Source organism: Panthera onca, chromosome E2, assembly GCF_046562875.1.
Source record: "Panthera onca isolate mPanOnc1 chromosome E2, mPanOnc1 haplotype 2, whole genome shotgun sequence".
NCBI classification, from domain to species: Eukaryota; Metazoa; Chordata; class Mammalia; order Carnivora; family Felidae; genus Panthera; species Panthera onca.
Genome location: NC_138353.1, coordinates 18,120,474 through 18,142,929, shown reverse-complemented (window position 1 = coordinate 18,142,929; position 22,456 = coordinate 18,120,474). Strand labels below are relative to the sequence as shown.

General features: G+C 59.5%; 2 protein-coding genes across 4 annotated transcripts; both read left to right on the top strand.

The window, feature by feature from the left end:
* The first annotated feature begins 1,567 nt into the window (after positions 1-1,567).
* HAMP (hepcidin antimicrobial peptide) lies at positions 1,568-3,199 on the top strand. The gene is made up of 3 exons (XM_060652265.3): positions 1,568-1,776; positions 2,837-2,896; positions 2,981-3,199. Exons 1-3 carry the CDS (start codon positions 1,690-1,692, stop codon positions 3,083-3,085), a joined length of 252 nt encoding a protein of 83 aa, XP_060508248.1. The 5' UTR covers positions 1,568-1,689; the 3' UTR covers positions 3,086-3,199.
* Positions 3,200-6,944: 3,745 nt separating this feature from the next.
* MAG (myelin associated glycoprotein) lies at positions 6,945-20,602 on the top strand. Of its 3 annotated transcripts, XM_060652069.3 has the most exons (12): positions 6,945-7,066; positions 8,950-9,009; positions 9,468-9,536; positions 9,702-10,070; positions 11,553-11,849; positions 11,958-12,215; positions 13,327-13,587; positions 17,763-18,050; positions 18,388-18,484; positions 19,042-19,141; positions 19,398-19,436; positions 20,083-20,194. In XM_060652069.3, the coding sequence occupies exons 3-11, from the start codon at positions 9,491-9,493 to the stop codon at positions 19,422-19,424; spliced, it is 1,743 nt and encodes a 580-aa protein (XP_060508052.2). In that variant the 5' UTR covers positions 6,945-7,066; positions 8,950-9,009; positions 9,468-9,490; the 3' UTR covers positions 19,425-19,436; positions 20,083-20,194. The 3 variants fall into 3 exon arrangements, with proteins under 3 accessions (XP_060508052.2, XP_060508049.2, XP_060508051.2); XM_060652066.3 differs by lacking the exon at positions 19,398-19,436 and having other exon boundaries at positions 6,946-7,066; positions 20,083-20,602; XM_060652068.3 differs by lacking the exons at positions 6,945-7,066; positions 19,398-19,436 and adding an exon at positions 7,075-7,211 and having other exon boundaries at positions 20,083-20,602.
* The last annotated feature ends 1,854 nt before the right edge of the window (positions 20,603-22,456 follow it).

Sequence of the window (22,456 nt, the reverse complement as noted above, 5' to 3'; positions counted from 1 at the left end):
TTCGGCCCCACCCCCCACGCCGCTCCAGGGAGCCGGGCCTGCCAGCCTCGTCACCTCGCCGAGCTCTCCCACCCGGTCCCATCCCGAATGTTCCTACCTGGTGTTCCCTCTGACAGCCCCGTCCCCTCCGCCGAGTGAAGGCGTGTGGGGCAGGAAGAGCCTAACGTGGACTGAATCGGGGGGCAGGTGGCAGGGAGCAGCCTTCGCCTCCCGGCCCCCACACGCCCCGCTTTTGTGGTTTTGAGTGGGCCTGAGCTGCCGCTGAGGTGTCTGGGAACGGGTGTCCGTTCCTTGGCAGCGTCATCTGTAGGCTCTTCTGCCCGAGTTGACCCTGAACGGTCCTAGAGTGAGTCAGGGAGGCGGCATGGCTAAAGGCCTGTCTGCGGAGTCAAGGTTGGTAGTTCCCAGGGCCATGTGCCCGCAAAGACGGCCCAAGTGAGTAGGAGGGAGGTGGCCCCAGGCAGGCAGCCCAGGCTCGTCTCCATCCGGTGACATGCTGGAGGACCAGCTCGCCCAAAAAAGGCCCAGCTGTGCAGCGTCGGCCACTGTCTGTGGTTTGGCTGCTCCCACCGCGGCTGGTTTCAAGGTGCCAGGGGGATGTCCCGCAGCAGAGCCGGGATGAGATGCGCACCCTTCGCTCCGTGGAGCCGGTGTGAGCCGGGTCTAGCACGTCCCACCGTGGCCTGTGCTCGTGGGGAGGCAGGAAGGCCAATGGTGAGAGCACGGGCCCCAGGGTCCGGCCGCTCAGGCCGGCCTAGCTCTTCTGACCAGGTGCGCTTGGGCACTGCCCCGAGTCCGCCCTCGGTTCCCCCTACAGAATGAAGAAAAGCAGCCTTGGGGTGGCCGTGGGCTCCCAGGAGGGAGCAGGGCCCGGGAAGCTAGGCCGCCGGGACCGGTGGCTAAGAAGGCGACAAGGGCCCCAAAGCACAGAGCAGAGCCCGACATGGGGCAGGCGGGAGCTGCTGGGGGCGGGCGGCAGAGGCCGAATGCAAAAGTGGGTCAGTACATCCGCCGGCGCATAGGATGCAGGCGTCTGATGGCAGCCGTTACTATCACTGCTGTCTCGTGGCCCAAAATTCTCGGGGACGTTCTGCAGATACATTTCCCAAGATTCAGAAAACCACATGCCTGCTGGGGGCTGGAGCCGACACAGATTCCTGCGTCTGGCCACCCCAGCGTTCCCTGCCAGAACCCGTGCATGTGTGAAGACCGCCTGAAGCGATAGGAATTCTGCTGGACACCCGAGGGGACCGTAGTGACAGCCGGCCTCCCTGTGGATGAGGATATCGGGAAAGGGGGGAGAATAAGAGGTCACCTTCCTCCTACTCATCGAACTGTTCAACTTTGGGGGCAAAAGGAATTTTTTCTGAAGTCAACAGGGTGATGCTGTGTCAGGGAAAGTGTCTCCCAGGTGGCTGGCTAGAGGCGTGGGTCTGTGGCCCCGTCTGCCCCACCCCCTGGACACACCTCCGCTGGCTCAGGGTGACATAACACTGTTCCCTGTCGCTCTGTTCCCGCTTATCTCCCGTCTTGTCGGCGCCACCACCTTCTTGGAAATGAGTTGGGACAAAGGGGAGGGGGCTTAGTACCCCCGCCTCCCCCAGAAGGGCCCATAAAAGCAGCTGAAACGGGACCCCAGACACCACAGCAAGTCCCAAACCCGACAGCGGGACACAGCCAGACAACACGATGGCACTGAGCACACAGGTCCGGGCTGCCTGCCTCCTGCTCCTCCTCCTGGCCAGCCTGGCCAGTGGCTCAGCTCTCCGGCAAGAGGTGAGAGCCCAGGGGGCCCGGGCCCGGCACGGTGGCCGGGACCGGAGAGCCAGGCCCTGGGTGGTGGGGGGACTGCTGAGGGCAGCTGGTCCTCTTAGCACCAGGTAGAGCTCGGGGCAGGGACCGGGGTGGGGACGGCCGGCCGCCTGAAGTACAGAGATCGTGGCCTGAGGATCGGACTGGGGGCCCGAACTAGTTCCACAGTTACAGAGCACCTGCTCTGTGACAAGTCCTTTTCTAGTCAGTGGGGATCACACAGCGAACAGGGTAGAGGAGAGAAGAGCTTTGCTCTCGTGGAGCTGACGTCCCGGCCGGGGAATTCATCTGTGAACAATTAAAACATAACCAGGATAACTGTCTCGTCAATGGGATCCTGGATAACAGAAGATGGTGATGGCAGCAGAGTGGCCACGAGGGGTGAGGGGAGGACTTCCGACGGACCAGGGGCTGGGAGTCAAGCGGGATGGTTTGTGAGAAATGAAATTCGACCTGGGACTGGGTGACCTGGACCATAAGAGAAGGGGGCGGTAAGCGAAGCCCCGGGGCAGAGGGCAGACGGGTGTCCGAGGATCGGAGGCTGTAGTAAGTGGAGAGGACGCGGCTTGGAGAGGAGACTGAGGGGCGGACTCCAAGTACTGACTTTCCTCTGCTTGCGAGGGCAGCTCTGCAGGCTAGTTTCTTTTAGCACACGCGCTGGCACTGGGGAGAGGGGCGGAGGGAGAGACTCTTGAGCGGGCGCCACGCTTTTAATCCGACCGATAAGGCGTGAGGCACGAACGGGATGGACGGGGCGAGACGCAGGGAGACTTGCTACAGGCGGGGGTGGCATCCAGGCCAGGGAGGGTGATGTCCCCAAGAAGTGAGAGAGGGAGACGGATCCGGGATCCGTCTGCAGGAAGAGCTGCCCGAGGGCGGGGGAGAAAAGGCCAGACAGCAAGGCCACTCCTGGGATGCCAGCTGAGCCCCAGGACACCGACCACGCGGGGAGAAGCTGGTCTTTGGGGGCGAGTCTGAGAGCTCCACGTCCCCACCACCCTCACCACCCCTTCTGCTCTCACAGACAGGACAGCTCACGGACCTCCAACCCCAGGACACAGCGGCAGCCGAGGCGGGCTTGAAGGTGAGAGCACCTGCGAGTCCCTTCTGAGCCTCCCCGTCCCTTCCCTGCGCCCAAGCTCCGCTCACTCTCCCTTCCTCCCCGCAGCCCGTGCTCCAGAGGCTAAGGAGGCGAGACACCCACTTCCCCATCTGCATGTTCTGCTGCGGCTGCTGTAAAAAAGCAAAGTGTGGGATGTGCTGCAAGACGTAGAGCCTCCCCAGCCTGCCCCCGGACCTCCCTCCCCTCCGTATTTATTCCTGCTGCCCCCTGACTCTCAGTGAATGGACTTGGAATAAAATGGCTCGTCCTGTCTGTTGTTTTCCATCCCAGAGTGTCTGTTGCCCTTTCTCCCTGCCCAAGGCCACTGCCAGAGGCTGGTTCTGGCCCCTGTCTTGCAAGGGCCGGTACTCCGTGGGGCGTACGGGGTTCGTGCGTGCTGGGTTTGGCAAGGAGGCTTGGTGAAGGAAGTTTCTTCCCTGTTCTTCCCTCCCTTCCCCTCTTCAGAGGACCCAGAATTTACGTTGCTACAGCGGGGCTGGAAGTTAAGCCAAGTTTCTTCTCCTTGAAGTCTTCTTGAAACAGGGGTTACAACTTTAGATTCCCCACAAGGGTTCTCAAAGCAAGGTCTGGGGACTCCTCGCAGGGCTCCACAAGGTGGAAACTACGAAAACGTCACTTGTTTTTTTCTTTCACCTTCTTTGCGTCCCGGGCATACAAGCTCTGTGACACGGGATGACCCCATGGCTCTGACGGTAATGAGCTGTGCGCTCGTGTGCCCCCGTGCTTTAAAAGCGTCCCAGTCTCGATTTCTCATACATTGAGCAGCCATAGATACCACCCATGTAAACAAGAGTTGTTTTGGAGTCCTCGAAGATTTTGCAGAGTAGAAAGGGATTCTGACACCAAAGAGTTTGAGAAAAACCGACAACCTTCCGGACAGGCACGGCGAACGAGTGAGGGGTGGGGGGCTTGTCTCAGAGGAGCACGTGGGAGGCTCTGTGATCTCAGTAAGGACACACTCAGGCACGTGACCCACATGGGAGAACGCCGTCCACCTCCATGAGGAGCTGAGTTCCCTCCCGTTGTTCTTGGGACCATATCCCCCTCGCTTTATCCCATTTCCCCACTGATAGAAACAGAGAAGATGCATTTCACTATCTTCCCAGCCTCTAAGAAAACATCAGCGCTAGCATGGTGATAAGGGGTCTTGGCCATTTGGGCCCAATGTTTCGTATCCATGGGGAGGCCCGGGTATCCAACAGGGGACCGGTAGATGGCTGTTGTGCCCAAAGATGGGCCAAACATGGTGAAATCTTCTTTTCGAGAGAAGGTGGCCATGCTTATTTTTATGTGAAATTTCCTGATTTTTTAAATATTGGCAGCTGATGAAAGGGATTTTATTTTTTGTAAACAACACTCTGTGAGCCCAACTAAACCCAGCCAGGGAGCCAGATCGGTCCTGTACATCGTCACCCTCTACCTTCTGCCTTGGAAGCCATGACAGGCTCGCCCTCTGGGAGTGATTTCCCTGAATGGAGACCAAAGGGTGGGAAGAGGAAGGTGAGGTAGACAGCTTAGTCTCCCATTAGCTGCAGGATCTCGCAGGCGTCTTCTCTCCACGGAAACCCCGCCTCCTCATCTGAAAAAGGAGAAGTGTCTCTAGGCTTCGGTTCATCGGGTGATTTAGCTGCTCACGAGTTATGAGTTAAACTGTGTCCACCCCCCGCCACATTTAATTTTTTTTAATGTTTATTTATTTTTGAGAGAGAGAGAGAGAGAGAGAGAGAGAAACTGAGCGCAAGCATGGGAGGGGCAGAGAGAGAGGGAGACACAGAATGGGAAGCAGGCTCCAGGTTCTGAGCTGTCAGCACAGAGCCCGACTCAGGGCTCCAACTCACGAATCACGAGATGATGACCTGAGCCGAAGTCGGACGCTCAACCGACTGAGCCACCCAGGCACCACCCACCCCACCCACACATTTAAATGTTGAAGTCCTAAGTCCCAGGATTGTGACCTGATTTGGAAATAAGGTCTCTTTATAGAGATAATCAAGTTAAAATGAGGTCAATAGGGTGGACCCTAATCCAATAGGGCTAGTGTCCTTATGAAAAGCAGGGATTTGGACACAGAGGCCCGTATACAGGAAGAATGTCATGCGAACATGAAGACTGTCACCTATGAGCCAAGGAGAGAAGCCTCGAGCAGATCCTTCCCGCCAGCGCTCAGGATCGAGCCTGCCAACATCTTGACGTCAGACTGCAGCCTCCAGCCCCGGGAGACAATCGATTTCTGTTTTTTGAGCCACCCAGCATGTGGTGCTCTGTCACAGTAGTCCTACCACACCTGCCTGGTTTGGAAGGCTCGGCCGGATCAGAGCGGCAGCTCCCCCTTTAGACACTCTCAGGCTCCCCAGCGCCCCACCCTCCTGTGGCCTGGGGACCCAGGGCTGTCTGTGGATGCGCCTGCCTGTACATCCTACCCGCCCCACGAGACAGCCTCCGGTGCACGCCTAAAGAGGAGCTGGACCCCCAAACGGCACAGGCACACGACCCCAACGGGGTTGGTGTTGAGGCTGAAGGCTGTGCCATATGAGTAACCCAGGATCTCAGTGTCCTCCTCCGGAGCCCAGGCACCAGGCCCCTCTCTTCTCCGGGACCCAGGCGTTCAAGCCCCACCCCACTCTCAATGGGCCTTTGTCCCTGTCTGGGAAAGGCACGGGCAGAGTCTGACATCATGAAGCCTGAGGTGGGGGTGGGACTCCCCCTCCCCCTCTATCCAGCTTTCTCTGACTCCACACGCCTGGGTCTGAGGGATTTCCCTGGCCCTCACCCTCCCCACCCTGGCCGAGTTCTCCCTTGGGAGAAAGGACCTCCCCTCTCCCCACAAACTGCTCTGGCCTGAATGAGGACTGAGGATGCGCCAGTGTGGCTGAACAGCTCCTGGTCAAACCATCACTACGCTTAATCGCGGCATCGCCAGCTCCCTCCGCCCGTCCCTCCCCGTACAAGCACCTTGCAGAGGTCATGACCAAAGAGGAGGATCGCTGTGGAATCTGGAATGTGCACACAGAGGGTCCTCACCCAGCTCATAGAGTAAACAGAGCCCCCGATAAGCCCCTCTGTGCACCAGGCGCTGTTCTATGGGACAGAGGATGAACTAGACAGACAGGTAGAAACCCTGCCCTCTGGGAGCTCCCGTGCCGGCGCGGAAGGAGCGCACCCAGAGCGCGGCGGGCAAGTGTGCGGAGGGCTCTGGAAGGACAGGGCAGCGTTTGAATGGAGGGGCCCGGCTTGGTGAGACGGGCAGGGCAGGCTTCCAGAGGAAGTGGTGTCCGAGCTGGGAGCCAACAGAGTGCACAGGCTGCGGCCAGTGGCAGAGTGGGGAGCGGGATGGGGTAGGGAGACCTGTCCGTGAGGAAGGAACAGGTAAGTGCAAAGGTCTCCAGGCAGAAGGTGCCTCTGGGTATCTGAGCAACACATTCGTGCACCCGCTCTGTGGTTAGGAAGCTTAACTCTGTGCCAGGAGCCATTCTACAAACAGGACAGACGGAGTAAGCAGGCAAAGCCCTCGTCGTTCTGGAGGCCAAGTTCTCATGAGAGGAGACAGTCAAACCATACGGTCATTTGTGATAGCAAAAGGAGCCTGGAAGGTAGACCAGGATGTGGGCACCCAACCTGCCCCTGGGAAGTGATTCAAGAGAGGGTGGAGGTGACGCTGAAGCCAAGAGCGGGCAGGTCCCGCCTGCTCCTGCTCACACCCTCTGTGGCCTCTTGGGACTGAGGTTATACCTGTTCTTGCCACTGACGTTCCCTAGACACTGAGGACAAGGCCTCCTGTTTCTTAGCCTGAGACTTCCAGGGATATCGGAAGGCCCTCTCAGGGACCCAGAACCAGGGCGCTCAGTGATGGAGGAGGGGGGACAAGGGGGGGCCGCTTCCCCCCCGCCCCGTCCCCTCCAGGAAGGAGCTGGTAGAACCCAGGCGTCAGGCTGCCCAGTTCCAGCGGTGGTGACAAGGGCCCCTTTGTGCCCCCCTCCCTCGGGGGCAGGGAGGAGCTGGGCCCTGGAGGCAGGCGGCCCCTGGCACCCGGGGGGAGGGGACGGGCTGGCAAGTGGGGGCCCGGACCCTGGGAGGCCAGGGGACTGTGAGCTGGGCCGGTGGAGCAGAGGGCGCAGAAGCAAGAGCATCCAAGTGAGTACCGCCGCCAAGAGGGGCCAGCGATGAGGTGGAGGGCAGAGGACCGGGACTGAGGGGGCGGCGAGGGGCGCCCAGAAGCACGCGCCAAGGCCAGGTGCTCCGGGCCGTGGATGGTCACCGGCAACTGCCACCAGTTTAGGTTGGAGCAGGGTGCGGGTCAGAACTGCTTTGGGGAGGGGCTGGGACCGCAGCAGGGACAGTGACCGGGCTCAGGGAAGAAACCAGGGAGAAAGAACAAAGGGCCCCCTCAGCATCCCCACGGTGGAAGTTGTGCAGGAACGGCCGCCCGAGGGCTCCTGAGGTGCGGTGGGAGTGTCTGGGGCTGGATGAGGAACAGAAGGACGGGCAGGAGATCAGACACCTGCATCCCGCTGTCTGTGAGGGCGTGAGGGCGGCGGGCCGTGAGCGAGCAAGTTCTAGCACCCGGCACCTGACAGGTGCGTGTGTGTGTGTGTGTGTGTGTGTGTGTGTGTGCACGTGCACGCACACACACGCTGCCCCTGGGTCCGCCTGGATCTGCATCAGCGTTCCTCAGCCTTGTTTTCGTTACACCCCACTAAGGAAAAATTGTAGACCTGGTTTTCCTAATCCCACTCCCACCAAGCAGATACACCATATGCATGGTGTATGCATATGTTTATGCACCGCGGCCCTTTCGAGACTCACACTGCATGGGAACCTCTAAGACTTTTCTGGCCCACACCCCAGGAACCAAGTTTTACCCCCCGTGAAAAACAGGTGGCCTACAAGCTTGTTTCACAAGTCGGCCCGGGGCCTGGGGCTGGGCCTCACCTGTGTCTATCTCCTGTGCCTTCCTGTCGCACGTGCAATGGTGGCATCAGCCACGTGGCCGTCAGCGCGCGTCTGGGCGGGTCTGTCCTCAGCCACACCTCATCGTGTGCGCAGGTCTGCGGGTCTTTGTGAGCCTGGCCCGCAGGCGGGTCCACGCGCGTGCCTGAATGCCGTGCCCACGCCAGCCCAGGTGGACACGTGCAGCGGACACGAGGCGGGGCAATGCAGCATGCTTCTGTGACTGTGTGTGTGCCGGCACGTTCTGCGGGCGCGGGGGTCTCGGTGCCTGTCTGCGGGTGCGGGGCCCTGACCGGGGTGCGCCCGAGTCCCCGCTGTGTGAGCCTGCTCCTTCTGGTCGGGTCTGGATCTGTCACTTTTCATACCGGCCTTTGCATGTGTCTGACTGTGCATGCGTCTGTGTCCGTGGGAAGAAGGGAGGCGGAGGCCAGGAAAGGCAGCCACTTGGAAACCTTGGCTTCGACCCTGAGGCAACCCACAGAGCCGCCGGGTGCCAGGGACTCACTGACTCCCAACCCCTGGTCCCGCCTGGTCCCGCTCAGAGCCCAGCCAGGAGTGCCGGACTCTTCTCCCATCCCACCTACCCGAGAAGCCCCCCGGGATGAGGCACCCTCACCCTGAGCGAACAGGGCTCTTTTGTAACCGGTCCTGGCCTCTGTTGAGGGTGGGGGACACCAGGGGCCGTCTGTGGGGTGGGAGAGGGCGGCAGGAATTCCCGCGGCATGCCGGGAATGCTGATGCCGTGAAACCCAGTCATTGATGGGCCAGGTCCCTGCCTGCCACCCCCAGGCCTCAGCCGTGGGACATCTGCTCCCTCACCCTACTCACCACCCTGCCTGCCTCCCCCCCCACCCCAATGCTCTGCCGCTCCCCCTTTCCTCCCCAGAGTTCTTTGCCATCACAGCTCGGGGTGGGCCGTGGCCACAGAGTAGCTGCCGGGCCGTGTGGGAGGGTCCCAAGCATCCACAGGCCGCAGAGCCCACACGGGCAGCCTTACGGCGGGTCGCCACTCAGAGCGGACCCCGAAAGAGGGCGGCAGGGGGGCACCTGTCTGACTCTCGTTCCAGGTTGGCTGGCTGACCGCTTCAAGTGAGACCCGAAGACATTCCCAACTCAGGGAGACGGAGGTGAGGGGCGGGGTTCCAACTTCTCTTTCCCCCTGGCTTCCCCCGCTTCCTGCTGCTGGCCCAGCCCTGGCTCTGTCCTTACTTTCTCCAGGTGCCCAGGGGCACGAGGACAAGGAGGCTAATTATCAGGGCGGTTGGGTGGTGAAGTCTGCAGACCCAGAGCTAGGCAGACAGGGCTTGAATCCTAACTCTGCCACTTGCGGGCTGTGTGGCCTTGGGCAAGTTACTTAACCTCTCTGGACCTCAGCTATAAAGTGTGGGTTATAATTGCACCTACCTCAAAGAGATCACATGAATTAATATCACGGAGTAAAGCGCTGAAGCCTCGTACGCGGTCCATGCCATAGAAATGTTTGCAACTACAGATCATAATAATACCAGCAGCAGCTAACATCTGAACAGGCCCCCTTCCTGAAGCCTTAATAGACGCAGCCCTCACCACCACCTCCCCTTTCCAGCTGTTGCTCGCTTGCTGTACAAAATGATATTCCTCACGACACTGCCTCTGTTTTGGATTATGATCTCAGGTACGAGGTAGGGGTGCTGGGGGTCCTGGGGCCCTGAGCAGGCTGGGGTTGTCTCTGTGGGCCCCTGGAGCCCTCAGGGCCGTGGAAGGCGACGGGAGTGGGGGCAGGGGCGGGGGGGTCAGGGAGGCCGTGTCCCTCCGCCTCAGTGGTCCCGCTTGCCTGCAGCCTCCCGAGGGGGTCACTGGGGTGCCTGGATGCCCTCGTCCATCTCCGCCTTCGAGGGCACGTGCGTCTCCATCCCCTGCCGCTTCGACTTCCCCGACGAGCTGCGGCCGGCGGTCGTGCATGGCGTCTGGTACTTCAACAGCCCCTACCCGAAAAACTACCCCCCCGTGGTCTTCAAGTCTCGAACCCAAGTCGTGCACGAGAGCTTCCAGGGCCGCAGCCGCCTCCTGGGGGACCTGGGCATGCGCAACTGCACCCTGCTGCTCAGCAGCCTCAGCCCGGAGCTGGGCGGCAAGTACTATTTCCGCGGGGACCTCGGGGGCTACAACCAGTACACCTTCTCTGAGCACAGTGTTCTGGACATCATCAGTGAGTCCCCAGAGGGTGCACGGGTGCTGCGGGCTGGGGCGGTGCACAAAGTCTTCCCCGGGACCTCTCCAGGGAGTTCTGGGCTGGCAGGTCCAGGGACTTCTCGGTCTGGCTGGGGGGAGGGGTGCAAACCCCAACGCCCACACGGACCAGGCGGTCGGCGCAGACTAAGGCCCCGGATAGTTTTATTGCCCTCAGAGGAATATGAGCGCTCTTCCTCTTCTAGAAACAACTCGGAGAAAAGCAGCGGGGCCCAGGGGTTTGGGGTGAGGCCTCTGGATGGATCCCTGTGTCAGCTGGGTGACTGGAGGCAAATTACTTAACTTCTCTGGGCTGTGCTTTCCTCTTCTGTAAGGCGGGGATGGGAACAGCACTTAGAGCTCAACCAGTGAAGAGTTACGAGTGCTCAGAGCAGCGCCTGGCACAGGGGACCCTGCTCTGGGTAGCTGGTGATCCGGGAGAAGGCACAGATACCGCTCCCAGACGATCTGAATTTTTAAGAGAAACCAGAACTGTGTTTTTTCCATGTAATCTCCCAATTCCTAAACATTGGCTGCTGATTCAGATTTTTTTTTTTAATCCTAAATTTAGGCCAAATAAAATGCAGTTCTGGGCCAGATTTGGCAATCAGAGTAGGGCACGCTGCCTAATGTCTGAGAGGCCCTGTAGCATGGAGCCCTTAGATTCGGATTTCCCATCAGCACGGAGCTAAATGAGCCAGATCACAGCCGTGATGCAGAAAGAGACCCCACTGGCACAGCCAGACACGGACACACCTGCAGGACATACAACACACACAGACGCACACACGGAAAATAAACCAAAGAAAACACGGGAAAGGAGAGAAGGTTGTTTTTTTTTTTTTATGTTTATTATTTATTTTTGAGAGACAGACCGAGTGTGAGTGGGAGAGGGTCAGAGAGAGGGAGACAGAATCCCAAGCAGGCTCCAGGCTCTGAGCTGTCAACACAGAGCCCGACGCAGGGCTGGAACCCACGAACTGTGAGATCATGACCTGAGCTGAAGTCAGATGCTTAACAGACTGAGCCACCCAGAGAGAAGTTTCTTAGGGGATATAATGTCATAGCCAGAGCACAGATTATGAAGCCAGAGTGACAGGGTTTGAAGTTCAGTTTTACTCCACACTAGCTGTGGTCTCAGTAGAATTCCTCATCTCAAAAATGAGCAAACTAATATTACCCACCTAACTAGCATGGCTGGGAGGACTGGGACTGGCAAGTCAAGCTGGTGTCATGGACTCAGGGCACTATTTTCATTATTGCACACCCGTGGTTCATTGTGGAGGACCTCTGGGTGACAGGTAACCGGGAGGAGAGAGGGTCGTAGGGAATTGTCTGCAAGGATGGGGAGGCAACCAGGTACCGAGAATGAAGTAGGACAAGGTAGAGGTGGCCCGTGGCCCGATGCTGCTTCCTCAGCCCTCCCTCCTCCCCCGGCCCCCACCACCCCTGTCTCATCTAGACACCCCCAACATCGTGGTCCCCCCGGAGGTGGTGGCAGGCACGGAAGTCGAGGTCAGCTGCATGGTGCCTGACAACTGCCCAGAGCTGCGCCCGGAGCTGAGCTGGCTGGGCCACGAAGGGCTGGGGGAGCCCACCGTGCTGGGTCGGCTGCGCGAGGACGAGGGCACGTGGGTGCAGGTGTCGCTGCTACACTTCGTGCCCACTAGGGAGGCCAACGGCCACCGGCTGGGCTGCCAGGCCTCCTTCCCCAACACCACTCTGCAGTTCGAGGGCTACGCCAGCCTGGACGTCAAGTGTGAGCCTGGGGGCGGAGCGGGGGGGGGGGGGCGTGCGCGGTGGTCAGGGCCGGGAGCGGGGTCTGCGGCCCCAGCCCCCTGACCCCACACTGTGTCCCTGGCCTCAGACCCCCCGGTGATCGTGGAGATGAATGCCTCGGTGGAGGCCATCGAGGGCTCGCATGTCAGCCTGCTCTGTGGGGCTGACAGCAACCCGCTGCCGCTGCTGACCTGGATGCGGGACGGCACGGTGCTCCGGGAGGCCGTGACCGAGAGCCTATTCCTGGATCTGGAAGAGGTGACCCCCGCGGAGGACGGCGTCTACGCCTGCCTGGCAGAGAACGCCTATGGCCAGGAGAACCGCACCGTGGGGCTCAGCGTCATGTGTGAGTCTCCTGCACGCGCCAGCACCGGCCCCAGGGCAGAGAGGTTAGGGGAAACCGGCCTGACGCAGGGCTGGGCCCGGCCCCCTCCAGGCCATATACAAGGTGGAGGTGGAGAAGGAGAGGAGGGCGTCAGGTCGAGGCGTTCCGCCTGCTTCCCAAAGTATCTGGCGAACACCTACTGTGACCACTCTCATCCCTGGGACAAGGTGGGGGACAGATGGAGCCCCGCCCCCCAGGGGAAGCCTGTTAAACTCAGCTTCCTCTTCACAGCCTTGGCTGCTCTGGGAGTAGATCTTGGCCCTGGAAATCTGCATTTCAAGATGAGCCCCATTGCAGTTCTAGTGGGAGGGATGAGGGGACCCCGGACCTCACCCAGCCCCTTGCCTACACCGTGTGTATTATGGAGTCCATGGGGAGGGGCTGGTCAGATGAGGTTCTTTGTTAGGAACCAAGGAGAGGTCATTCATTCATTCACTCATTCACAAATATTTATTGAGGCAAAATGCCCAGGGCTGTGGATAATAATAATGACAGCTACAGCCAAGATTTACTCTGAGTGCTTTACACAAATACTCTGCCCCCAGGCATCCCCACGGCTGGCTCTGACCCACCTCTTCTAGACCCAGGGAGGCCCTCCCTCACCATCCCAGTTAAAACTGTAACTCCCTGATTTCCCATTACATTAATTTTTCTCCAAAGCAGTTATCCCCATCTTGCCTCCTATATGTTTATTTACTTACATAGGGTCTACTCACGTGGTTGGAAGTCTTCATTTTCCCTTGTTCAGGTTACAGGAGTGCCTGCCACTTGGGTTCCCAGTGGCTCCTGTGAGGTTGGGACTCTGATTAAGCTCCTTTTCCAGAGGCCTGGAGACGTTAGGAGATGGGTCCACTCACAGCTGGGAAGGGGCAGAGCTGGGGTTCAAACACAAGTACTCTGGCTGCAGAGCCCGTGTTGATGTAAACAGGATAAACCAGGACAGGGGTCACCCGAGCCACCCTGAGCTGGTGCGCTCAGGTCAGGGTGGGTGGGGTCACGTTGGGGCTGGGAGTTGGCTGGCAGAAGAGGCACCCTTGGCTTCTGACCATCGGCCCCCTGTCCTGCCTCCCAGATGCACCCCGGAAGCCGATGGTGAACGGGACAATGGTGGCCGTGGAGGGGGAGACGGTCTCCATCTTGTGCTCCACACAGAGCAACCCGGATCCTATTCTCACCATCTTCAAGGAGAAGCAGATTCTGGCCACGGTCATCTACGAGAGCGAGCTGCAGCTGGAACTACCTGCCGTCACGCCTGAGGATGACGGAGAGTACTGGTGTGTGGCTGAGAACCAGTACGGCCAGAGGGCCACCACCTTCAACCTGTCCGTGGAGTGTGAGTACCCGCCCCCCCCTTCCCCTGCTGACTTGATCTTGACTTCCGGCTGGGCTTGATCTCCTTCACCTTCCCTGCCTTGGTGGATGGTCCGGTGGGGGTACCTGGATGACCGGAAAGCATCCGTGCATCCCAACCCGGGGTCAGCTTTGCACCAGCAGGTGAGAATGGGGAAGGTAGGGAAGCCGAATCCACAGCAAGAAATTAAAAGCCCCCCTGAGAGTACTGTGTTCTCACATCCTGGGGCGTGCTTGTCACCAAAGAGATTTCTGGATCGTGTGGCCTTTTGCGTTCAACAGTAATCACGACCTCTGACCCCTGTGTTGCATTGCTGGGTACCAGGCGTTGCCGGAAGCTCTGTACAGGGATCCGCTCGTTTCATCCGCATGACATTCCCGTGAGGGAGGCTCTAGTCCTGTCTCCCGTTTCCGGAGAAGCAAACTGAAGCCCAGAGAGGTTATGCCACTTCCCCAAAGTCACACAGCCAGAAAACGGTTCAAATCCAGGCACACTGACTCCACTTTTCCGTACGGCCGTGGTTGACTTCATCCTCTGTTATTACATCAGAATACATTGATCAGACAGTTGTGCTGTGCAGAGGGCAGTGTGGCTCTGTGGGATGTGGGGGAGGGGACCAAGAGGGCACCAAGCTTTATTATCAGATACAGTGTAGCCAGAGAGGTGGGGTGGATGCACATAGAAAGCTAACTGTCTTCGAAATGAAACTCATTCCACTGGCAAGCAGCACCTCTCCCGACATCACCACCAACAGCCCTACCCCCACCCTGGCACGGGGCCGCCATTCAGGGCCGCGGCTCCCAAGTCAACGTTTCCGCTCCCTCTCCTGCCGCAACTGCCTCTGGAGTGTCATCTCCATATTTCCATCTGCTTCGTTTTTAGCTCCGGCCTGGCCCTCCGGCACTAGTCTCCAGACTTCGCCGCCGCTGGCCTCCGTGACTCCCCCTACCGTGGTCCCCACCACACAGGTTTGCCGGAAGGCACTGAGCACAATCCATACTCAATACCGTGTATGTGGCGATAATCAGTACGTGCCAGATACAGATTATTTCTGGAGGGCCACCTTCTGTGGCAGAGGGGTGGCCACACAGGCTCTGCTGGCCTTTCACCTCTGCGCACATTCTCTGCCCGCAGCATCCGAGGTGATCGCGCGTTGTGGGGTCCTCTGCTTTCTCCATGCTTGCCCTCCTGGGCCCGGCTTCCTCCTGCTGCTACGCCCCCTTTCCCTGTCACACCCCCAAGCCAGCGGATCTTAGGTTTTAGAGGCGGAGAGCCCCCAGAGAATCTGATGGAAGCCGCGGAACGTGCACACCACCCCATCTCACATACGTTTGTAGTCCCAGACCCCTGTGCAGTAAGAGTGGCCAGCGGTCATGAACGGTCTGCTCTGGGCAGGGTTCTAACTTCCGCGGTGTTACTTTGCTGAGCCTTTGTGGCCACCTGTGAAGCACGTATGTGAGGGAGGAGAACACCAAGGTCAGAATCCCCCAAGACCATGCAGCTAGGAAGGTTGTTTAGAGCCAGGATCCTTCTGGACTCTCGTCTGCTTCTGCACCCGTGGCGGCTTCGCGTCCCCAGAGCCCTTGGGACCCAAGGACTTGCTTAATCTGGCTCGTTCTGATAACGAACACATCGGGAGTGGAAGGCCTTCAATCTGCTGGAGTTGAGAAGGAGCTGTGCCCCCCCCCCCCCGCCCCCACCACCCCTGCTGAGCCCTTTAGGCTTCCCCGAGGCCCCTTTCTGTTCCCGAAGGCTTTGTCCTGTAGCACCAGGGGTTTCGTGCTCACTGACAACGGCGGGTGCTCCTAGTGCGGGGTTTCCTGGGGTTTCCCGCTGGCCTGCTGATCCCAGGGCCAGCTCGGCGTGGGACACGCAGGTGGTGCTCGCCTCCCCTGAGTGTTTGTGGGCGGGGACCAGTCTGAGCCGTCGGCACACATTGACCTATTTTGGTCTCACAACAACGTGATGGTGAGGGACTGTTCCTCACCCCGGTTTAACAGAAGGAGACTGAAGTGTGAGCTGGTCGGCATCCCAGCTCTGTCCCCACCTTGCTGCATGGTCCCGGCCAAGGGACTCCACCTTTGCTGTGCCCCTCCGCTGAAAACTGGGTATGAGGGTAGTAGCTGAGCCCAGAGAAGGTTGTGAAGACTGTGGAGATTAGTGAGCCCCCCACAGTGCCTCGCCTGACATGTCCTATGGGCTCCTGGATGCCCGCCCGGCCTTTCCTGCCGCCGAGGTTTTGCTCGAACGCTCCCTCTGCCGGGATGGTTCTGTTGATCTCATCCTAAATCCTCAGGAGCATCGCGTTTGTGAGCCCGCCTTCAGAGTTCACGTAGCTCCTTTCGAGTAAGGACCAATACTCCTGTTTGCACAGATGAAAACTCCATCCTGGAGACCCAGGGAGGCTGAATGGCCTGATCGGGGCAGAGCTGGGCTTCCAGCTGGGCTTCCAGAACTCCCCGCTCTTTGTGGAACTTGGGGTCTGCGTAAGGTCAGTCAGGGTTTCCTAGGCGTCCCGGGCTGCCCGCAAAGCTGCGGAGACACTGAGCACGTACGGGCAGAGTGGCGGGAGGCTGTCGTCGAGCACAGCGGCGCAGTCGTGCATGAAAAGTTTTTTTTAAAAAATGTAATAGTTCAGGTTTGTCATTGTTAATGTACCCTGTGGTGTATTAACTCGTTAACACTACGGCAAGCACAGTGCCTGTCTGCCTGGGCAAAATTTGGGCTATACGTGTTTAATTTACTAGATTTAGATGCATGAACACATTGAGGTTCCAGCTGGAATCATCTCTAGTTTGAATCCGGTCACGTGACACCTGGTCCATCACTGTGACTTGCTTTTTTTTTTTTTCTGGAAATTGAAAATAAGTGGGGGAATTGATGGCCTGAGAGTCTTTTGCCCACGTAAGTGGGTTTTGGTCGGGACTGAGAACAAGAGCTCAGTCTAGAGTGAGCGGACTCTAGTGCTGGATTCTTCAGGAGGGAAAAAGAACTTGGCAACATTCAGGGGCGCCTGGGTGGCTCAGTCAGTTAAGCATCCAACTTCGGCTCAGGTCATGGTCTCACGGTTTGTGAGTTCAAGCCCCGTGTCGGGCTCTGGGCTGTCAATGCAGAGCCTGCTTCAGATCCTCTGTCTCCCTCTCTCTACTCCTCCTCCAGCCTCTCTCTCTCTCTCTGTCTCTCAAAAATAAATAAACATAAAAAAATAAAGTAAAAAGCAACATTCAAGTTAACTAACTTGGATTTAAATTTTAAAAAAGCAACATTTGAGATCCTATTATAATATCATATCTTGGAAAATGAAAGAAACAACAACAAAAAAACTGGACCAGTCCCATTTTTGTAATACAAATGGCAGCAAAGGGAGGCTCAACACAGTGATCTTGGGGGAGGATGGGGGCCGGTGCCAGTGGCAGTGGGGGGCCCCCAAGGGAGGGACGGTCAGGATGCAAGGGCGTTCTAGCGATCAGCAGGGGCACCTGCAGGACGGCCAGAAAAGGGAGCGTGGGGATTTCTATAGTTCCTACCAGTGTTCACAGAGCTGGGCTGCGTGAAAGGCGTGGTCTAAGTGTGGGGACAGAGTGGAGGCCGAGCGAGAGCCTGTCCTGATGGAAGTAAGAGACCAGCCAAATTGATCATCTAACATGGGTAGGGGTAAGTGCCGGGGAGCAGACCCAAACTCGCCGGCAATGCATAGTCACGGAAGCGAGGTGCGGTTTCCGTGAGTGGTAGGAGAGAGAGGCGTCATCTGAGCAGAGCAGGGGACTGAGTTCAGCCGATGTCAGGGAAGTGTTCCAGGCTGAGGGGGAAACGCAAAGACCCTGAGGTGGGAAAAAGCTCCATGAACTTTAAAAAACAGCGAGGAGGCCGGTGCGACTGGGAAGGAGCCATGGCGAGAGAAGATTAGTGCGGCTGGGTCCTGCGGGGGCCTTGCAAGACCCGGAAATGAATTTGGATGTCACTGTAAGTGACATGGGGTGGGGGTGGGGGGTCATCACGATCTCATTTGTGTTTTGCAAGGTGAACGAAGAGAGGGTGCAAGAGATTCTGCAAAGGGGGAAGTACAGCTCATCTCTGACGCGGCCGCCGCTGTCCTTGGCCCTCAGCTTCTGGGGGGCCTCTGGTCCCCTGAGTCCTGGTCTTTCTTGCCCCCGCAGTCGCCCCTGTGATCCTGCTGGAGTCCCACTGTGCAGCGGCCCGGGACACAGTGCAGTGCCTGTGCGTGGTGAAATCCAACCCTGAGCCGTCCGTGGCCTTCGAGCTGCCCTCACGCAACGTGACCGTGAACGAGACCGAGCGAGAGTTCGTGTACTCGGAGCGCAGCGGCCTCCTGCTCACCAGCATCCTCACGCTGCGGGGACAGGCCCAGGCCCCGCCCCGGGTCATCTGCACCTCCCGCAACCTCTACGGCACCAAGAGCCTGGAGCTGCCCTTCCAGGGAGCCCGTGAGTGGTGCGGGCCGGGGCCAGGAGCCACGGGGGTGGAGGGGGCTCCTCTTGGATCCACACTGCCCTCCCCAAGGCCGACCGAGCACGCGGCTTGATCGGGTGGTAAGGGTGCCCTTCCCGCGTGATACGGAGGGGCTGTCCTGAGTCTGCCTGTGCTCTCCTGGGTCCGCTCCTCGGCCCTCCGGCAGCTAAGCCCTCCAGGCCAGTCAGGGCGAGGACACCCCAGCTGTGTAAATGTTTTCGCTGTCACCTCTGCCCCAGCCTGGCTCCTAAGAACCCAGGTGTCCTCACTACCACCAGCAACCCTGAGGGGGCCTGGGTCTTCTGTCCTCAGACCGCCTGATGTGGGCCAAGATCGGCCCCGTGGGAGCCGTGGTCGCCTTTGCCATCCTAATTGCCATCGTCTGCTACGTCACCCAGACGCGGAGAAAGTGAGTGGCCTGCCGGGGCTCATCTGGGCGTGGGGAGTCTTCCCGGGCTAGGGAGGCGGGGAGGTCAGTTAGAGGCTGCGGGGAGGGGGGGGGGCGGGGGGCGAGGGAGGCCTCCCTGTCTGTGTGTGGGAGGGCAGTTCTGCTCTGAGAATGTTCCGAAGGATGGAGGAGAGAGGCTCCTGGCAACACGAGCCACCGCCATTCAGGGCGCGCCGGTGCCTGGGAGGGCACTTTCCCCTGATGCATCCCTGTCCCCTGCGTTCTCTGCTATGGGCCTCCTGCCCTCTAGGAGCCCTCCTCCTGAGCAGGCCGCAGCGTGATGGGGGAATGCCAGCTACCCCTGGCTCGCAACCATGGGGTCGGCCCCAGGTGGTTCCAGGGCCCTGGTGATCCCACACCTCATTTCTGGCAACAAAAACACTCCCGGCCCCATAGAGAGAAGGCTGGAAACAACTCTGGGGTTCCTTGAGTGAAACTCCTAAGGTGGATGGGGTGCAGAATGGAAGGGAGAGGGAGGCCTGGGACTCTCCCTGGGGCTGACATGTCCTGCCCTGCAGAAAGAACGTGACAGAGAGCCCCAGCTTCTCGGCGGGGGACAACCCCCCGGTCCTGTTCAGCAGCGACTTCCGCATCTCTGGGGCGCCAGAGAAGTATGAGGTGAGGGCCTGTGGCTCCAGCTTAGCTGGAGTACCTGGGTGCCAGGGACACGGAGGGTCTGGGAGAGCCTGGGGGGCCAAGGGGCAGCAGGGAGGCTGGCCCCTCAGAAGGGGCAGGGAGGAAGTGCGGAGGGCTGGCTGCACCTGGGCTGGGCAGGGCGCTCGGGCTGAGGCCGTGAAGGGGGCCGAGGGGCTCCGCCGAGGGCAGCCCCCATCCTCCCCACCCGGGTCTGTGACTGCATTTCCTTCTCCAATAGTCCAGAGAGGTCTCTACCCTGGAATGAGCGCCCCAGGAGGTAGGTTCCGGGGGCCTCAGTGTGCCCGCCTCTGGGCCCTTGTCGGGCCGTGGGGTTGGCGTGCATGTGTGTGCGTTCTCGTCAGGCATCCAGGACGGCTCCTGGTCAAGTCCGGCCCTGCCCGGCACTCCTGGCCTTGTCTATTCTGTCTTGTTGCTGCTCCCTTCTGTCTGTGGCCGCTGCCCCTTGTCTGTGTCCAACGGGTGGGGGCGGGGATGGGGCACATGACAGGGAAGCCGAAGTCACACCTGCAGGGTCTCGCAGACTGCGGAGGGGAGCCTCACCAGACCCAAACATAGGGGAAGGACGCACTGAGCCAGGCATTTGCAAATATTTGGAAAGGTGGGATCCCGAGCAGGTGGCTTTAATCTGGGAAGATGCTATGGGTTGACTTGCATGCCCCTCAAATCCCTATGTTGAAGAGGGCTTCCCGGAGACGTTGAATTTGTAGGTGACTTTCGGGCTCAGCAAGGAAGAGGTGGTTGTGCGTCGGGGCACCCGTGGGGGCAAAGGCCCCAGGGTGGGACGAGAAAGGAGGTTCACGTGGGGCTTTGGGACTCAACTCTGGGGCCGTGCAGGCGCAAGTAGCCGCAGCCTCTGGAAAAGGTGGAACGAGGGCCTCCTAACGGGCTGGTTCTGTTCCTAGAGCGAGAGGCGACTGGGATCTGAGAGGAGGCTGCTGGGCCTTCGGGGGGAACCCCCAGAGCTGGACCTGAGCTATTCTCACTCGGACCTGGGAAAACGGCCCACCAAGGACAGCTACACCCTGACGGAGGAGCTGGCCGAGTATGCTGAAATCCGTGTCAAGTGAGGGGGTGGGGGCAGCCCGCGTGGCCACCCCTCCCTCGGGACCCTCACCGGCCCCTACTGGCTATGGGCTCCCTTGCTCCCCAGAGCGGTGAGGGCTGGGGCAGGAAAGGGATGGGGCGGGTGACGGTGAGGTCCTGGGGGCCCGGCCTCCCCTCCTTCCCAGCTGCCCCCACCCTGCCAGCACCCACCCCGCACTGTGGCTCCTCTCTAACCTCCTTTAACCTCATCTGTCCAGAGGGGAGCTCCGTCTGTCTGTCCGTGTTATTTATTGCTGCCCCCTGCCTGGTCTCCTGCCCCCACACCCGGCCCCAGGGCCTGTACAGAGGGACATGAAATAAATGCCCTGAATCCAAATACCTATCTAGATACTGATGACTCTTTTTAAAATTTCTTTTTAAAGTTTATTTATTTATTTTGAGAGACAGAGACATTGTGAGTGGGGGAGGGGTCGGGGGCGGGGAGAGAGAATCCCAAGCAGGCACTGCACTGTCAGCACAGAGCCCCACACGGGGCTCGAACTCACAGAACTGCGATATGGTGCCCTGAACAGAACCCGAGATTTGGACACTTAACCGACTGAGCCACCTGGGCGCCCCGATCCTGATGATTTCTGATCCATCCTAGGGGAGCCAGCGTCGCCCTCCTCGCCCTCTGCAAGGCCCCGTGTGGCGACGTGGGCCCAGGAATTCTAGCCCTGAGCCCAGGCCAACTGCCCTGAAGCCGCTCCCACTCGGGGCTGGCAGCTGTGAGCTGAGTCTGGCCCCTTCGCTCACTCCCATTCCCTCCTGCGCTCTGCCGGGCGGGGTGACCGCAGGTCGGGGTGACCGCAGATCTTACCGTCTCGTAAGCCTGTGTTGGTTTGACTGCCTTCCCCCCACGTTCGTGCCACAGTCTGTAGCTTCAGCCTCTCCCACCTCACTCATTTGGTTCAAGAAACATTAATTAGGCACCAGCTGTGTACCAAGCCCTGTCAAGAAGCTCAGGCTATCGTGGGAAGGGATAGGACAACCCTGTGAAGGTAAGAACGCTGCGGCTCCGAGAAGCCAGGTGATTTCCCCAGGGTCCCAGGGCTAGGAAATGGAGTGGCCAGGCCCTGGACTCAGTTCTTCGTTTTCCATAACCCCTGTTGGGAACGTGAAGAGGTTAATTAATCTCCACTTACCTTCCCTAACAAGTATGACAGTGGCTCTCACAATGGTCCCTGTACCAGTGGCATAAGCGTCCCCTGGGAACCTGTCAGAAAGGCACATTCTCAAGGCCCCTTGTCAGTCTGCAGGAACTAAAAGCTCGGGGGTGGGGGGGCGGCAGTCTGTGTTTTGACGAGTCCTCCGGGTGATTCTGAGGCATCGATGTTCGGGAACCTAGGGGAGCCGAGGCACAAAGGTTAAATCACGTCCTTGAGGTCCCCCAGCTGGTGACTGCACGGCCCCAACCTGAGCCCAGAGCCGGGCTCCCGCCACTGTGCGCTCCGCCATCTTGAAGCAACGGGGGCTCACGGGACGGAAGGTGCTGAGGGAGCGGGGAGGACAGGGCCGCAATTGGGCCGCGGGCCCTGGGCCGGGGCTGTTCTCCCTGCTCTTTGAAGAAGGCAGAGGATACCACAGAGGCCAAAGTCAAGGCTGAGAGGCGGGACTAACCAAACCATGTCCGGAGGGAAAGTGATGAGGCCGCCTCCGGCTAGGATGGCGAGCCCACTTGCAGAAGCAAGAAGGGGCCGTGGGTGGTCTCGGGGCTGTGAGCAGTGGGGAGGGGACCGACCCCAGGCCTAGCCCGAGCCCCTTCCTCCCGGAGCCCTCTTGGTCCGGTAGAGAGAAGGACGTTGAACAAATGACCTCACACGTTGATGCCCGACTGCCACCGATGACGCCTGCTCCCGAGGGAAGTGCAAGGGGGGCTTTTAGAGCCCGGGACGGAAGTGTGCCTCGGGGTCTCAGGGGTCGGGGGAAGCGTCCCGATGACAGGAAAGTCTCACAGGAACACAGCGTGTGAAGGCCCCCCCAAGTGGGAACATATTTGGCAAGATCCCGGGAGCCGAGAGGAAGGACGGAGCGTGGCGGAGGATGAGGCAGAGAATCGTGGGGACTTCACAGGAGCCACGGGGGAAGTTCCGAGCAGATCTCCTGCGCAACGCAGGACCCCGCCCTGACGCACCTGTCCTCTGACGACAGACTCTGGCTCCGGCAGGTCTGGGCTGGTAGGAAGGCCCCTAA